Source organism: Battus philenor, unplaced genomic scaffold (assembly GCF_028537555.1).
Source record: "Battus philenor isolate CCGP_79_NKW_IND1 unplaced genomic scaffold, ilBatPhil1.0.hap1 SCAF_23, whole genome shotgun sequence".
In the NCBI taxonomy this organism is placed as follows: domain Eukaryota; kingdom Metazoa; phylum Arthropoda; class Insecta; order Lepidoptera; family Papilionidae; genus Battus; species Battus philenor.
This window is the reverse complement of record NW_027181686.1, coordinates 11,381,277-11,394,492: the sequence shown is the minus strand read 5'-3', so window position 1 is coordinate 11,394,492 and position 13,216 is coordinate 11,381,277. Positions and strand designations below refer to the sequence as shown.

At 36.6% G+C, this 13,216-nt stretch overlaps 2 protein-coding genes across 7 annotated transcripts in view; one reads left to right on the top strand and one right to left on the bottom strand.

The window, feature by feature from the left end:
• The window catches only part of Smr (Smrter), a 208,524-nt gene that overhangs the window by 145,460 nt on the left and 49,848 nt on the right, over positions 1–13,216 (bottom strand). The window lies entirely within an intron of this gene.
• LOC137924125 (uncharacterized) lies at positions 386–3,658 on the top strand. The gene is made up of 2 exons (XM_068767458.1): positions 386–677; positions 1,944–3,658. The coding sequence occupies exons 1-2, from the start codon at positions 497–499 to the stop codon at positions 2,471–2,473; spliced, it is 711 nt and encodes a 236-aa protein (XP_068623559.1). The 5' UTR covers positions 386–496; the 3' UTR covers positions 2,474–3,658.

Below are 13,216 nucleotides of genomic sequence, written 5' to 3'. Positions count from 1 at the left end.
GATCGCTTTATACAGAAAGTTTAGAGATAGGTTTAAGAAAGCTTTTACATCTTAATCAACCTGTATTATATGTTCACAAAGGATATACAATTTAAAAATAAAAGCGCGTAATGAAATAAATCTATAGGCAAATGATTGAGCGCACATGGAATGCCTGCATTCGTTATGCGTTTAAATAGAGAATGATGAATGTTTGTGTTGTTTTGTTATGAAACAAAAATTACTGCACTGGAAAATTTTAAAGTCGGGGGCCAAAGTCGACGGCACTAGCGAGCGGGATCACAGCGCGACGTTGCCGCACCGTCGCCCGTCGCCCGCCGCCCGCAGCCGGGGCGCCGCGAGCCGCTGCGGCTCCGCTGCGGCGACCGTCACTCGTACGCGAACCGCCCGCGCGACAGACGCGCGCTCGCAACCGAAACGCTGCAACGATTCGCGCGCTCGTGTGAACGTATCCTATCGCTCGTGATGCATTTCGCTCGCCTGTAGATGACGAGCAATGACGTATTGTCTGGACGTCGAAATGTTCATAAGTGAAGTGGAAAAGTACCCGGAGATATGGGACCTCAACAGCGAGGACAATAGGTACAAGAACAAGAAGCAGCGCGCCTGGGCGCAGGTTGCGCAGATGTTCATCGCGGACTTTGACGACATGGAGGAGAACGAGAAGTTAGACGTGTGTGAGTATCGACACCCGGGCTCTACGAAAATTTTGTGAAAGTCACACGGAGGCGCGTTGCCATCGTTAAAAAGTAATAAAACACCAATTAATTTAATGTGTTTCTAACGACGGAACACTCCAATAAAAACAGTCTTTATTTCATCACCGAATCTTCTCAACTTGGCAAGAAGTTTTTAAAATTAATTACTGAAATATATGAAATAGACAAAGGTCAATTTATACAGTGTACATGAAAGTTTCACCGGGTGTTTCGTCCGTACACTTGTGTGGTCTAGACATTTGCTAACAAAACCTATTTTTACAGTTTTATTATTTACGTCAGATCTTTAATCATGGAATTGTTTCAGTAAAAACGTAGCATTGCTTCCTGTACAGCAGTACATTGGTGCGGTGTGCGCATCTGTATAAAGAAACTAACTATACCTTTATTTTTGTAGATTAAATTTGGTAGTTATTTTAAATTCTTTAATAATTTTGAATGAAACGCCTATCAACTCAATCTCTCTGTGTTTAAAACTAAGTCAATATTTAAAACATCGGCACACGCTGTTCATTTGAGAAGTTTAGTTTTAAATTAATAAAAAAAAAAGATGGATATATCTTTATTAGCAATTATAAAATGCCCGCTATGCATCAATGATAACACATACATATCGTATACATTCGTAGTAATAGAAATAAATATAAAACCATCAGTTTGTTTTGGAGTTTAGAGACAAAGAGAACAGGACAAAGGGACAATTAAGAATATGCTAGCAGATAACACCTTATCAATGTACACGATCATGTCGTATCATAGCGACGCATTGCGATGTGGGAGCGGCAGTCACGGCGAGTGCACGCAGCGGGCGAATGTAGGGCGAGAGGGCACGCACCGTACCCTCCCCAACTTGCGACGGAAGTTTCTTTATATTTATGACATCACTGCAACTGCAGTGAACCAACTATTTATATGCGTAATAGTACACGCTGCAGAGGCCTTAAGGATTTGTAGTAGACGTGCATCAGAACATCCACCCCCTTAGGATGGATATATGACCTTGATAAGATCGTCAGAGGACGCTAGATGCACCTCGCTTCCACAACTGGTCGTGTTGAAAATATTTCTTATCTCTCTATAAACTATGTTTCTAACAATAAAGAAACTGTTAAGTGAAATAGAAACTATTTTATTCGTGGCCCGCGTTTATGTAAATATAAAATTGTCTTAAAGTTAAAAGTAGTAATAAATACCGATAAATTGAAAATGTTTTCTTGTACACAGACAAAAAGCTGCACAGCAAGTGGCGCAACATTCGAGACTCGTACGTCCGTGACCTGAAGAGAAAGGACGGCAAGAAGGGCTACATGTACGCGAAGCACTTGGCCTTTCTCGACAACCTGTACAAGGGCAGCGGGCTGCCGGAGAACGGCAGCGAGGGTGAGTCCCGGGAATGGCATGAGCTGGACTCGCCCAAGCACTGGCGCTCCGAGCGCAAGCGTCGCTGTCTCGAAATACTCGGCGAGTCCAACTGGCCCAGCGACGGCGAGGACGCGCCCTCCACCATAGACAACCTCAAACGAAGAAGAGTGAAGGAGAACAAGACAGAAAAGATAGAATTCGTCGACGCGCCCTTCCCGGACCCCGGCTGCAGCTACGCCGTGGAAGACGAGGACAGGTCTTTCTTCGAGTCCCTGCTGCCGGCGGTCCGGGACTTTGACGTGGACCTGAAGTTAGAGTTTCGAAGCGAAGTAATACGCCTGATCAAGGAGTTAAGAAGCGACCGCAGAAAGTTTAAACCGGACCCAACTTAGCTGTGTTTAGGTAGATTTATTTGTTAAGAGGTCATTCCAGTGAGTAAATATCTTTCCCAACAACAAAGATCGTTTCCTTTGACGCGGTGCCAAAGACATCCGGCTCCACGCTGTGCCTAATTATGATAATAAACTCGTAAAATACGCAAGATGGCCTATTCTGAAATGTAATTATAATATATGGTTAACGTTAACAATGATGAGGTCATTCGCCGACATCAAATTAACAAAGGAAATTTTAATAACACGTATTCGACTAACGCATTCCGAATTCTACGCAGTTAACTTAGTTTAACAATGTTGAGCAAAGAAGTCGCGTTGTGTGCTACGCCTCATGTTAAATGCGCCCGATGAGTTGTGCGACGAACGCCTTCACCACTACGCCACGAATTGCCTTTACCTTGCCGTACCAAATGTCACGAGTTATGCGATGGAATATGAGAATATTTTATCTGTTACAGTTTAATATAGACTTCAAGATTTGAGAATGACAATCTTGCAAAGGTGAAATAAAACAGCGTGTCTAATGTAATTATGGAGGGCGATCTCGTGTGTCGCTGTAAAAAATGTGGTTGCCGGGCGACGAGATAAAACTGCCGTTATCCGTGAATCATGATCGATTACGAAACGTCGCGTACACAACAGAGATATCCGCATGAAAGTAAGGCGGCCGCCGGACAGCAACAAGTCACAATAACAATAAAATGTACCGCCGCCGCTCCGCGCGCTGCCCGACCAAACAGCGCGCTGGCAACGCCGCGGGGAAAGTTGCGGCGCGGCAACGTCGCGCGGTCGATACGGGCCCGGGCGATGGGGCGGCGGCGGCGCGGCGAGGGAGGGAGGGGGGCGGGGGAGGTTGACCCTTCCGATTACAAGTTCGGAGCGAGCGGGTAGGTGCGCGTGTGGTGTTCGCGCGCCACCACGTGCTCCGGCCGTCGCCGCTGCGAAATGAATTCGTCCTCGCACTGCGAGCTTGGCGCATGTCCAGAGAACATCTTCCGCGTCTTCCATCATTCACGCTTCCATTGATTAACAAAAAAATACCTTAACATTATTTCAGACATATTTGACATCCAACCGTAACGTCACTATATTAAGGAAATAACAAAAATGTACCATATCAATACACTGGAATTGATGTTATGTATGTTCTACTACAACGTACTAGTAAAAGTATTGTCTAATATATATATCGTGCACATAGCGTGCAGGAACCTATTAACCGATTTAAATAAACAATATGTATGAAGTAAAATGTTGCTTTTGGTTATGAAACATCAGGAATGAACTCTGCTCTATATGTACATCAAGTGGCTGTCTGGCGTGGCCCGTATTATTTTTGTGGGCATAAATTCAGAAAAAAAAGTTCTTAGTAATTTTTAACATGCAAAAAAATACGCTGGCTAAATTTTATACCTATAAGATCTATAGTTTGAAACCATCGATTTTATTGCCTATAAATTTATTTTTTAGATATTATGATGAGTCAGTACGTAATTGAAAAAATCTTTTATAGATATATATATATTAAAAAATATATGTATGTATATATATATATATATATATATATATATATATATATATATATATATATATATATATATATATATATATATATATTTGCTATCGTTCTAGGACTGTCAAAATTAGACCTTCGTGCTGTCAAAGAACTGAATCAAATGTGAAGTTGTACAGGGAACTAAATAAATGGTAGCATGAAGGCGTAAGACCTGGACTTTCTGGTGGATATGAGAAAACATTCAAACCCAGTTCCAATAATTTTTGGCGCGTGACCAAAAATGCGTGGGGTTTTATATTATCATGGTGGAAAACACCATTACTTTTTCACAATAATCGCCGCTTTTGTAAATTAAAACGCTCAATTTAATGTAGTTGAACGTACACGTTTAAATTGAACGTTTGGTTTTGCGGCATAAGTACAAAATTTCTTTATAATTCTACTAGACTGACAGCGTAATTTTTCTATAGTAAACCTTTGCTTTTGATGTCGTTTGAGGTGATTTCTCTTTCATCATCTATGATCTCCAGATTAACTTTGTTATAAAGTATCCAATTTAATATTCTATACTAATGAGTGGTCCTTAATAGAGTTTTTGACCTAGCTAAATATTTTCAATGCCATACATTGCGCTTCTCCGCAATATCACGTGTTGTGGCGTGTTGATATGAATCGATAGTTGACTGACCACATCGTTGAGCAGTTTTCTTGTTGGCTCTTTATTCAAAGGCTTCATTTCTATATATGGTACATAGCTTATTCTGTATTTTCAATGCGCTCTTGCGTTTCCGGAAGTAATACAATTAATTATGTTTGAAGTGCACGTCCTATTCCTCCATTTTTAATAATTAGGTTAAAAAATACATTTAAAAAACTTTTAAATTAAACGGTTTTTTGATAAAAAATTTTGGTGGTTGTGGAAAAATATGTACCTAGTCCGCCATATTGGAACGGCGTCCATCTTGAATTTGAAATAATCATCGTGTTTTACTAGTGTAGCTCTTTCATTTGATACCCATATTGAGAGGGTTAAGAAAAAATATGTAATCCGCTATTTTGTATCGGCGGCCATCTTAGATTTATAATGTTATTGATTTTATTATATTGTATTGTCTTCTAAATTAAATGTGTGTACCAAATTTTAGATCAATCTGACAACGGGAAGGTGCTTAAATATCAATTTCTAATTTTGACCCAAATAAATAAATTCCGTACGGGTCGAACTAAATAAAACCGTTTAAAAACAAAACTATAGCAACAATTGATATAGTTTTCTTACTAAATAAAAAGCAGAAGTATAAACAATAAGTAAAAAATATTAGTTACATAAGTTGACTGTGTTAGTAAAACAAAAAATAAATCCGCAATCAGTTGCCAGCCTATTATACGAGTATATAAAATGTCTTGCGGCGTCCGTCAATTTGAATACTAAAGATTATTACCATGGTGGTTTTTAAACACTAATTAATGTTTTTCAGCAACCGGAACGATTTTTTCAGATATAAATAATTATCTGTAATAAATTTTGTATTTTTTATCTCTACGGATTAGATTCATTCGCGTTCCAGCTGCATAGTTACACTGCAGGTGTTAATTGCGAGATAAACTGTCCGAGGGAGCGCTCCTAATTCTTATTTGATTACACTTAATTGTAAAATAATTGTACAATTACGTACGTCGTACGATAAAAAGAGAATGGAAGTAAGAAATGTTTAATGGCATGTAAAAGTCGCTCCATTATAAGGTGTACTTACAAAAGATATAAATGCCAGATGTCAGAGTGGTTTAATGCCAGGATAAAATATACCTTATATTTCATTAAATGAAATATTTTGACATTATGACGTCACTACACAAACAATACACACTATATTACTTTCGTATTTTTTTTTGCAAATAATGAAAACTGATGTAGACCGCTTCCAACCAAGTCCTTCTGACCTATGACCAGAGTTGGACATCCAATGGCTGAAATGGTGACGGTGATAATTATAAATAGTTTATTAAAATTTACGCATGAAAAGGATGCACGTGACTCTAAAGCATTGTGATATTTTCTTTTATGTATACAAATAAATAATATTGGAGTGTCGGTATGTAGTATTAAAATAAACGATTTTTACTACATGTGTACGAATATGAAAGGTACATATACCAAAATTACACTTTTTTGTCCATCTATTTTTTTCCGGCAGATCTCTGAAACGGCTGAACCGATTTTGATGGGACTTATACTGGCAGGTAGCCGATGTAATAAGGAATAGCTTAGGAAAAAAAGTAAATAAACTACATTTTTTTATTAAATTCCACGTGGACCAAGTTGCAGCCACAGTTAAAATCAGATATAATTTTCAGATGTAATTTAAACTTTTGAGCAGTTTGATTGGCTATTGGTATAAAATCTTTAATGGGGCGAATGTAAAGCGCATTTGTTGACAATTAATAATACGACCTATATAAAAATCAATGATTTCAGAAATAATAATTGACGTGACGATGATTTAGAAAAAGGCTTTAATAAGCCAGTATTTCAGCATGTTAAAATTAATTATTTTTTACTATCCCTGCAGGCTTTGTACTTGCAAAATTATTACATTATTAGACTGTCGCATGTCAATATAAAAAAAATAATGTAACATTTTTCAGAGTAATTGTAAAAGATTTATAGTTTTTTCTAACAAAATGAATTTTTACACCTTTATATCACCTGTATACGTCGATATTCGATATCTTTCTGCAGATTTTAGTTTGACAAGGACATGATATCGACTCGGTTCGTTCTGTTGGGTTACGAAAGAGAATTTATCAGAGCGTTCAACCGTTACATGAAAATTTGTAGTATTCCAGGCTCGCCATTCCCACATTGTACCCGGCGCACGCCCGTGCCGGCATTCCGAGTACAAATGAAAATTGTCTGGAGATATGCGAGAAGCAGTACCAATGCAGGGAGAGGGAGTTTCACAAATTTTATCAGTAGCACAAGTCGGCGTTTTTGTTTCTTAATAAAAATTTTCTCATACTTTATGCATTTACTTATTCTCTGTTGATGTTAATGTTAAGTCCGAAGGCTTTTACAGCTTCATCGGAGCCGAGTTCACAGAGCGGAAAGGTCCGTGAACTTAAAAAAGCTGGTGCAGCGCATACCAGTTGCACGAAGACGTTCACAAGCAGTTAAGCGCTCTACCAGAGTTGTGTATTGAATGTGGAAAAACGAAATTGTCGCACGAACTGAAATGTTTAAAACTAAACATAGTCAAGGCGTTGTAAAAAAACAAACAAGATAACAATTATTTAAGAATCTAGGAAATAGTTTAAGAGACTTAGTGAACACTGTGAGAAGAACGCAAGCAAAAAGTTCGAAAATATATAGTGGAATATAGAAAAAATGGGAAATCATACATCCAGTGATGGAAGTGTTAGAGTTAAAATGATGATAATGATAGTAAGGTGTCTAAATTTTTCCCATAGGAGTTAGGCAACATATTGTTTTCGAAATTTGAAATGTTATTTAAAGTAAATGTTTTAAACACTCCTTTTAAAGATCAACCGTATGTAAACAGCAAATGATTGTACCACGTATGAGTAAAAAGGGGTAGTTTGACTTTCGTTGAAAAGGACGAGTGTCCCCGCGGAGGACCACAGGCGGCACAGAGCGACGGGGACCTAATCAACGGGCACAATACTCTGCGCGGACCTTACACATGCCGCTCGGAATTCAGCCAAACTCAGTGAAATACACCCCCCCCCCCCCCTCCTTGTAAAAGACCATGCGTTTGTGAAGGATCTCTATAGAGCTGTACGCACGCGAGAGCGCAATTAGTAGTTGATGCGCGCTCTGTTTTTTTTTCTGTTAATAAGCGCATTCAAGGGTTGTCTGGAAGGAATTGCTTTTTGTACTTCTTCTACATTTGTCTATTTCATATGATATTTTTTTTATTTATGTCTTGATGTACAATAAAGAGTTACATCAATAAATATGTAATTATTACCATTGTCAAGATTCTCCGGGAACTCAAGATTCTAAAGAAGCTAGATTGAAGTAGACATATTCATATGGCAAAGATTCAGAGCAATCCTTCGCCACGACCGTAGCATTGGACATCCCTGGTAACCCAGGTTCTCACGGAATCGTGTGAATTTGACATTTTCATATGGCGGAGGTTCATAACATCTCTTCACCAAGATGGTAGCACTGAACTTCCCTGGTCAGTCAGATCCTCACGGAATCGCGTGAATTCAACATTTCAGGTGGCGGAGATCCAGAGCACCTCTTCGGTCCTCGCGGAACGTATGAATTCGTCATCTTCATATGGTGGAGGTTCAGAGCAGCTCTTCGCCAAGACGAGTCTAATGCTACGATTCCCAGGTCACCCAGGTCCTCGCGGAATTGCGTGAATTTAAATCTATGAGATAGTGCCTGGAAGCGTGTCAATTGGAAGAACCATGCTAACGACCTATTATCTCTATTGCACTGGCAAAAGCACGCGAATATTAATAACATTTTTTTTATACATTATTATTATGTTAAAAAAGACATGTCTGGACGACATTGAACATGAAGAGGCTCGAGTCTTATGTTATGTTGCGCATTGTTATAGAACTACCTACACCATCTGAAACGGCTTCCAATTCGACATTGCATTAATGAGTTGTAAATACAAAATAACGTCTCGTTGAACACGTACTTCTAAATTCCGAGTGGCGTGTGGGTTTCTTAAGAAATCCATGTTAGTGATCGAGCGACGTATTTCGACGAGTCATTCATCAATATTGGGACAGCGGCTCCGGGCAAGTTTAACAGCCTTCGCTCGTGTTTGTACAAAGAAGTTCAATTAGATCGCATACACCAAGCCGCATTCGTACGAACGCTGTATTGTAAATAATGGCGTAATCATTTATTAATATCACATATATGAACTGCGTATTTATAACTTGTTATTTAAGTTTTATTTAATTTGAGATGTCAGAGGAGAATTGACTAGAATAAGTTCTGATAAAAAAAAATATTTATTCCACATTGTAACTTTCTGTTAACTGGTTCCAAAAGATTTATGTTATCTCCTCAAAAACACTTTAAAAAAAACAATATGATTTTTGCACAAAATTATCAAGGAAACTTAATTTCCAAGAATTCTTATCATTTAAATATTGGTTTATTGAATAATTTAGCTATATAACAAATACAGTGAAGTTAACACACAATTAAAAATGTAGCAATAAATATGTTTAATTTTTTTTAAAACTAAATTTATTCTTATAAAAGTATCCTCTTTCGAAGCTGTATCTAAACAATTGCACTTGTGTATACAGAGTCAATTAATAATAATATAGATTTACGATTTGTATTACTATCATTATATATATATATATAGCGACAACTTTTGTAATGAAAAAATTGCTATGTTAATTAAAATTGGTATGGTTGATCGCTGAGAACAGTTACGCAAAAATTCTATGTTAGGAACTAAGTTGGCGTGCAATATGTGTTCCGCATTTTAATTCAATTGGAGATAGTACCAGGGAAGGCCGGATCTGGACCTGATCAGTGGTAACTGGGAAAAGAGACAGAAGAAACTCCAGCAACGCTTCTATTATTAACAATAGAAGACAAGCCAAGTATCTGATGGCGGAAGCAAAGAAAAATCATATCTGTTTCTGTTCGGGGTACCATGACTACCACTTCGGAAGACCCATGTTTTTTGTACCTCATTGTTCCTGCTGGTACAATTCTTTCATTAATTACTGACCCAAGGAATGTACTCGTGTACGCTTTAACCACTGACCCCAGTAATCCACGAGGATTGCGTCATCCGCTATCGATTGAGCCCGCGCTATCACACCCACGCGATACAACTAATTTACTACTTTCGTGTTTGTGCCAAAAATTCCTTCATATTTCTTTGAATTGTTTTGGAAAGAGGAAACATCATAAACAGATATAATTAATTTTACTATTGTAACATCGGGGACAAATATTATTAATGAATATAATAAATGAAATTATTTCTAGGTCGACAGACGACGTAGTCATAGTAGCTGATGAAGACAGCGAATGATCGGTCATTGTGACGATATTTGGAGGTAAATATTACAATTGGTGTGTATCAGCTAACATGGTGATGATAATAATATCATCACTTACAAGACGACCTTAAGGTTAAGTTAACTTAACGTTAAGTTTATCGGAAGACGAAGGCGCCGACAGGTTTCAACTGGTTTAACTGGAGAAGGGGATAAGTGAAGAAGTGAGTGTGCTAACAACTCCGATGTAATATCCACTAGTTTACCTGACGTCCCGAGGTTGCTTTGAATAGTTAGTGCGTTCTTCGTACGGGATGTATGTGCTCCTTACATCTCCATATTTAATGGAATCAGGTGTTATTTTGCGGAAGTTCATCCTAAGTAAGAAAAAGACCAATATTTAGCCACTTCCGCACATGCAGTGGTAGTCGTGCAACAAAGTGCACCGCGTTGTTTAATTCGCATTAGATAATGATTTAGTTGTTTCAAAAATTGTATATTCTTCTTTTAGCTCCCTCCTTTGCTCTTTGGGTGACCTTTTGGCTTCTTATAAAGCTTACCATAAACGACCACGTCTCAGTTACGTGAGTTAACACCGTCAAAAAACACTAATTATAGACCTTCGTTCTCAGACATTGCAATATTTTGGACGAGAAGAAATAAATACAGTAATGTCAGTGGTGGTTTAGCGGTTAATGTCTGGCTTGCTTATCTCAGGTTTCATATAGAAACGTTGCCTGTTTTTTTTTAATGACCTGTTCAGTACCTATAAAATAAAACTAAACTTGGATTAAATTCCGAAATAGTATTGCTCGCACTCACAACACGCATGAATAAACCATATCAATTATTTATATAATTAACCTTTTAAGTGTTATGGCCTAGCTATCTACCGTTTTAAATAAATAAATAATGAAGTTTTATATTGTGTAGTTAATGGTACTTCATTTTATTTATATCAGGACATAAAAGCTTGTTTCGACAAGTCGTTTATTACTTATTGCGTCGTTTATCCCGCGAGTTATCTGAGAATTTGAAAAAAAAAACACTTAACATAAAATTTAAATGACATTAACTTTATCTATATATATAAATGAATTCTCTCCAAAGAAAGTGGAGCTGGGCAAGTCGTGTGGCGAAGTTCGCTGATAACAAACAGGTGGACACAAAAAGTTGTAAAGTGGACTGGACCACGAGGTACCAGAGCGAGGCAGACCTAATTTCAGATGGGCTGACAAGATCCTGGCTACAGCATATCAGGGGTGGTTCAAAGTTGCCAAAGATAGAGTGAAATGGAAAGCTTTGAAGGTGACTTTTACCCTGAGGGGGTCCATACAGACTTTATACAAAATGATTAAACTACTACATAAAATTACTAATTTTGATGTCATTTGTGTGAAATGAAATAAAGCTTTATTACTATTATTATTATTGTCTATCAGATATATGCGATCATAAAAAAAAATGTAGTGCTAGTAGTGAGATAATCAAAACATCACTTCACACGTCTTAATATTATTTTTCTATTTTAGTTTTATATCTTTCGTCTGTCCGTTGCGTTTTAAGAAAAAATACTCCCTTCACGCTCTCCTACACTTACAACTGTCTCTTTCTAACTTCAACATTCATTTGTTATTTTCTAACTTTGCCTTCCATTGCTGCATAAAAATAGACATCGCGGAATAACCTTAGTAATATTTTCAAAAATCGTGACTAATTGTTCTTCAAAATCATCTTATATACGACTAAGTGTAACAATCTGTTTCAAGTGACTACTCTCTCTCGTATCGTCGTTGATAATGCGACGCTATCACACCTACAAACAAAATTACTTTTAATAATTATTTTTCAACGATGAATGTTTACAAAATTTATCTACTCTATAAAGATCAATTTAAAAAGAAAGTTATTTCACAACGCGGTTCGACATCTGCCGCACAAAATAACAAAAATAATATTCATATTTTTATTATTATTTATATTATACACTACCTGTGCCCGCGACTTCGTCCGTGTGGAATTTAACATAAACAGATATTTCGTTCATTTAGTTTTTTTAATTTAAATTTTTTTCTAAAGAAAAAGTAGCCCAAGTTACTCCTTATTACGTCAGCTACCTACCAGTATAAATCCCGTCAGAACCGTTACAGCCGTTTCAGAGATTGTCCAGAACAAACAGACGATAATAAAAAGAACATAATTTTGATATATATATAAACCGTATATTCATATGCATGTTGTAAAAAGCGGTATTAATTATGTATATATAAGCTACATGTATGTAATTTAATTTCCTTGTACATTTTGTATTTCAAAGATGGATTAGTCTATATAGACAGTATGTACAGCCTTAGAGGTAAGTGCGGAGTACTCCGTAAGCTATACAAGATCCCTAAGCTTGTTACGTAAGCTGCAGACGACGGGAGGCAGGTGAGAGGGACGTGAAGTGGTTACAAGAGAAAACATTCTTATCTATTCGCGGAATGTTCTAGAACGCCCACTCGCAAAATAACATAGCTGAAAAATTGTTACTTACTTTAACTTACCAATATCGTGTTCATTTTAAATTAAAATCTTCCAGAAATTTATATCATCTTGGGTATGTATATATATATATATATATTAGACAGTCAAAAAAGTTATTAAATAATTAATTGTATCTCCAGCTATACATTATAATTAACAAAACATGTTTTACTTGTCCAAGGTTAAGTGTACAATAGAATTTTTATTTAAGAAATTTGTCTGTGAATATTTAATACATTAATATTTTTCACCAACTAATTTAAATAAAATATTTTTATCAAATAGTTTTTAAGAATTTTGAGAATTTCACGCCGCCATCTTTTTTTTATTAGTTTTTTAATTCGTGGAAACTGTTTGTATTTATAACGGTTATATTATCTGTATAATTGACTTTAGAGAAACTAGTATATAGTCAATGTTTATTTTTCTATTCTAAATGGTGTAATATTAAATAATTAAAAATTAAACATTCTTCTTGTTTTTCTCAGGTCTAATGCATTTCTCATGACCTCGTGGTAGACTTGACGTGGAGATGTAATCCATCTTAGTTTGAATAAAGAATTTTCTAATTTGAATTTTTAAATTTAGTTCGTCAAATAAACTTATAACAATATACTTTTTTTATTAACATGCATATATAAATAAAGTATATATTAATATCAATATTGTATATGTTC

Bases quoted from the DNA above. Each gene is read 5' to 3' on its own strand.
- LOC137924125 (XM_068767458.1), top strand. From the start codon at position 497: ATGACGTATTGTCTGGACGTCGAAATGTTCATAAGTGAAGTGGAAAAG. The intron at 678-1,943 runs GTGAGTATCGAC...TCTTGTACACAG, and splicing joins GAACGAGAAGTTAGACGTGT to ACAAAAAGCTGCACAGCAAG.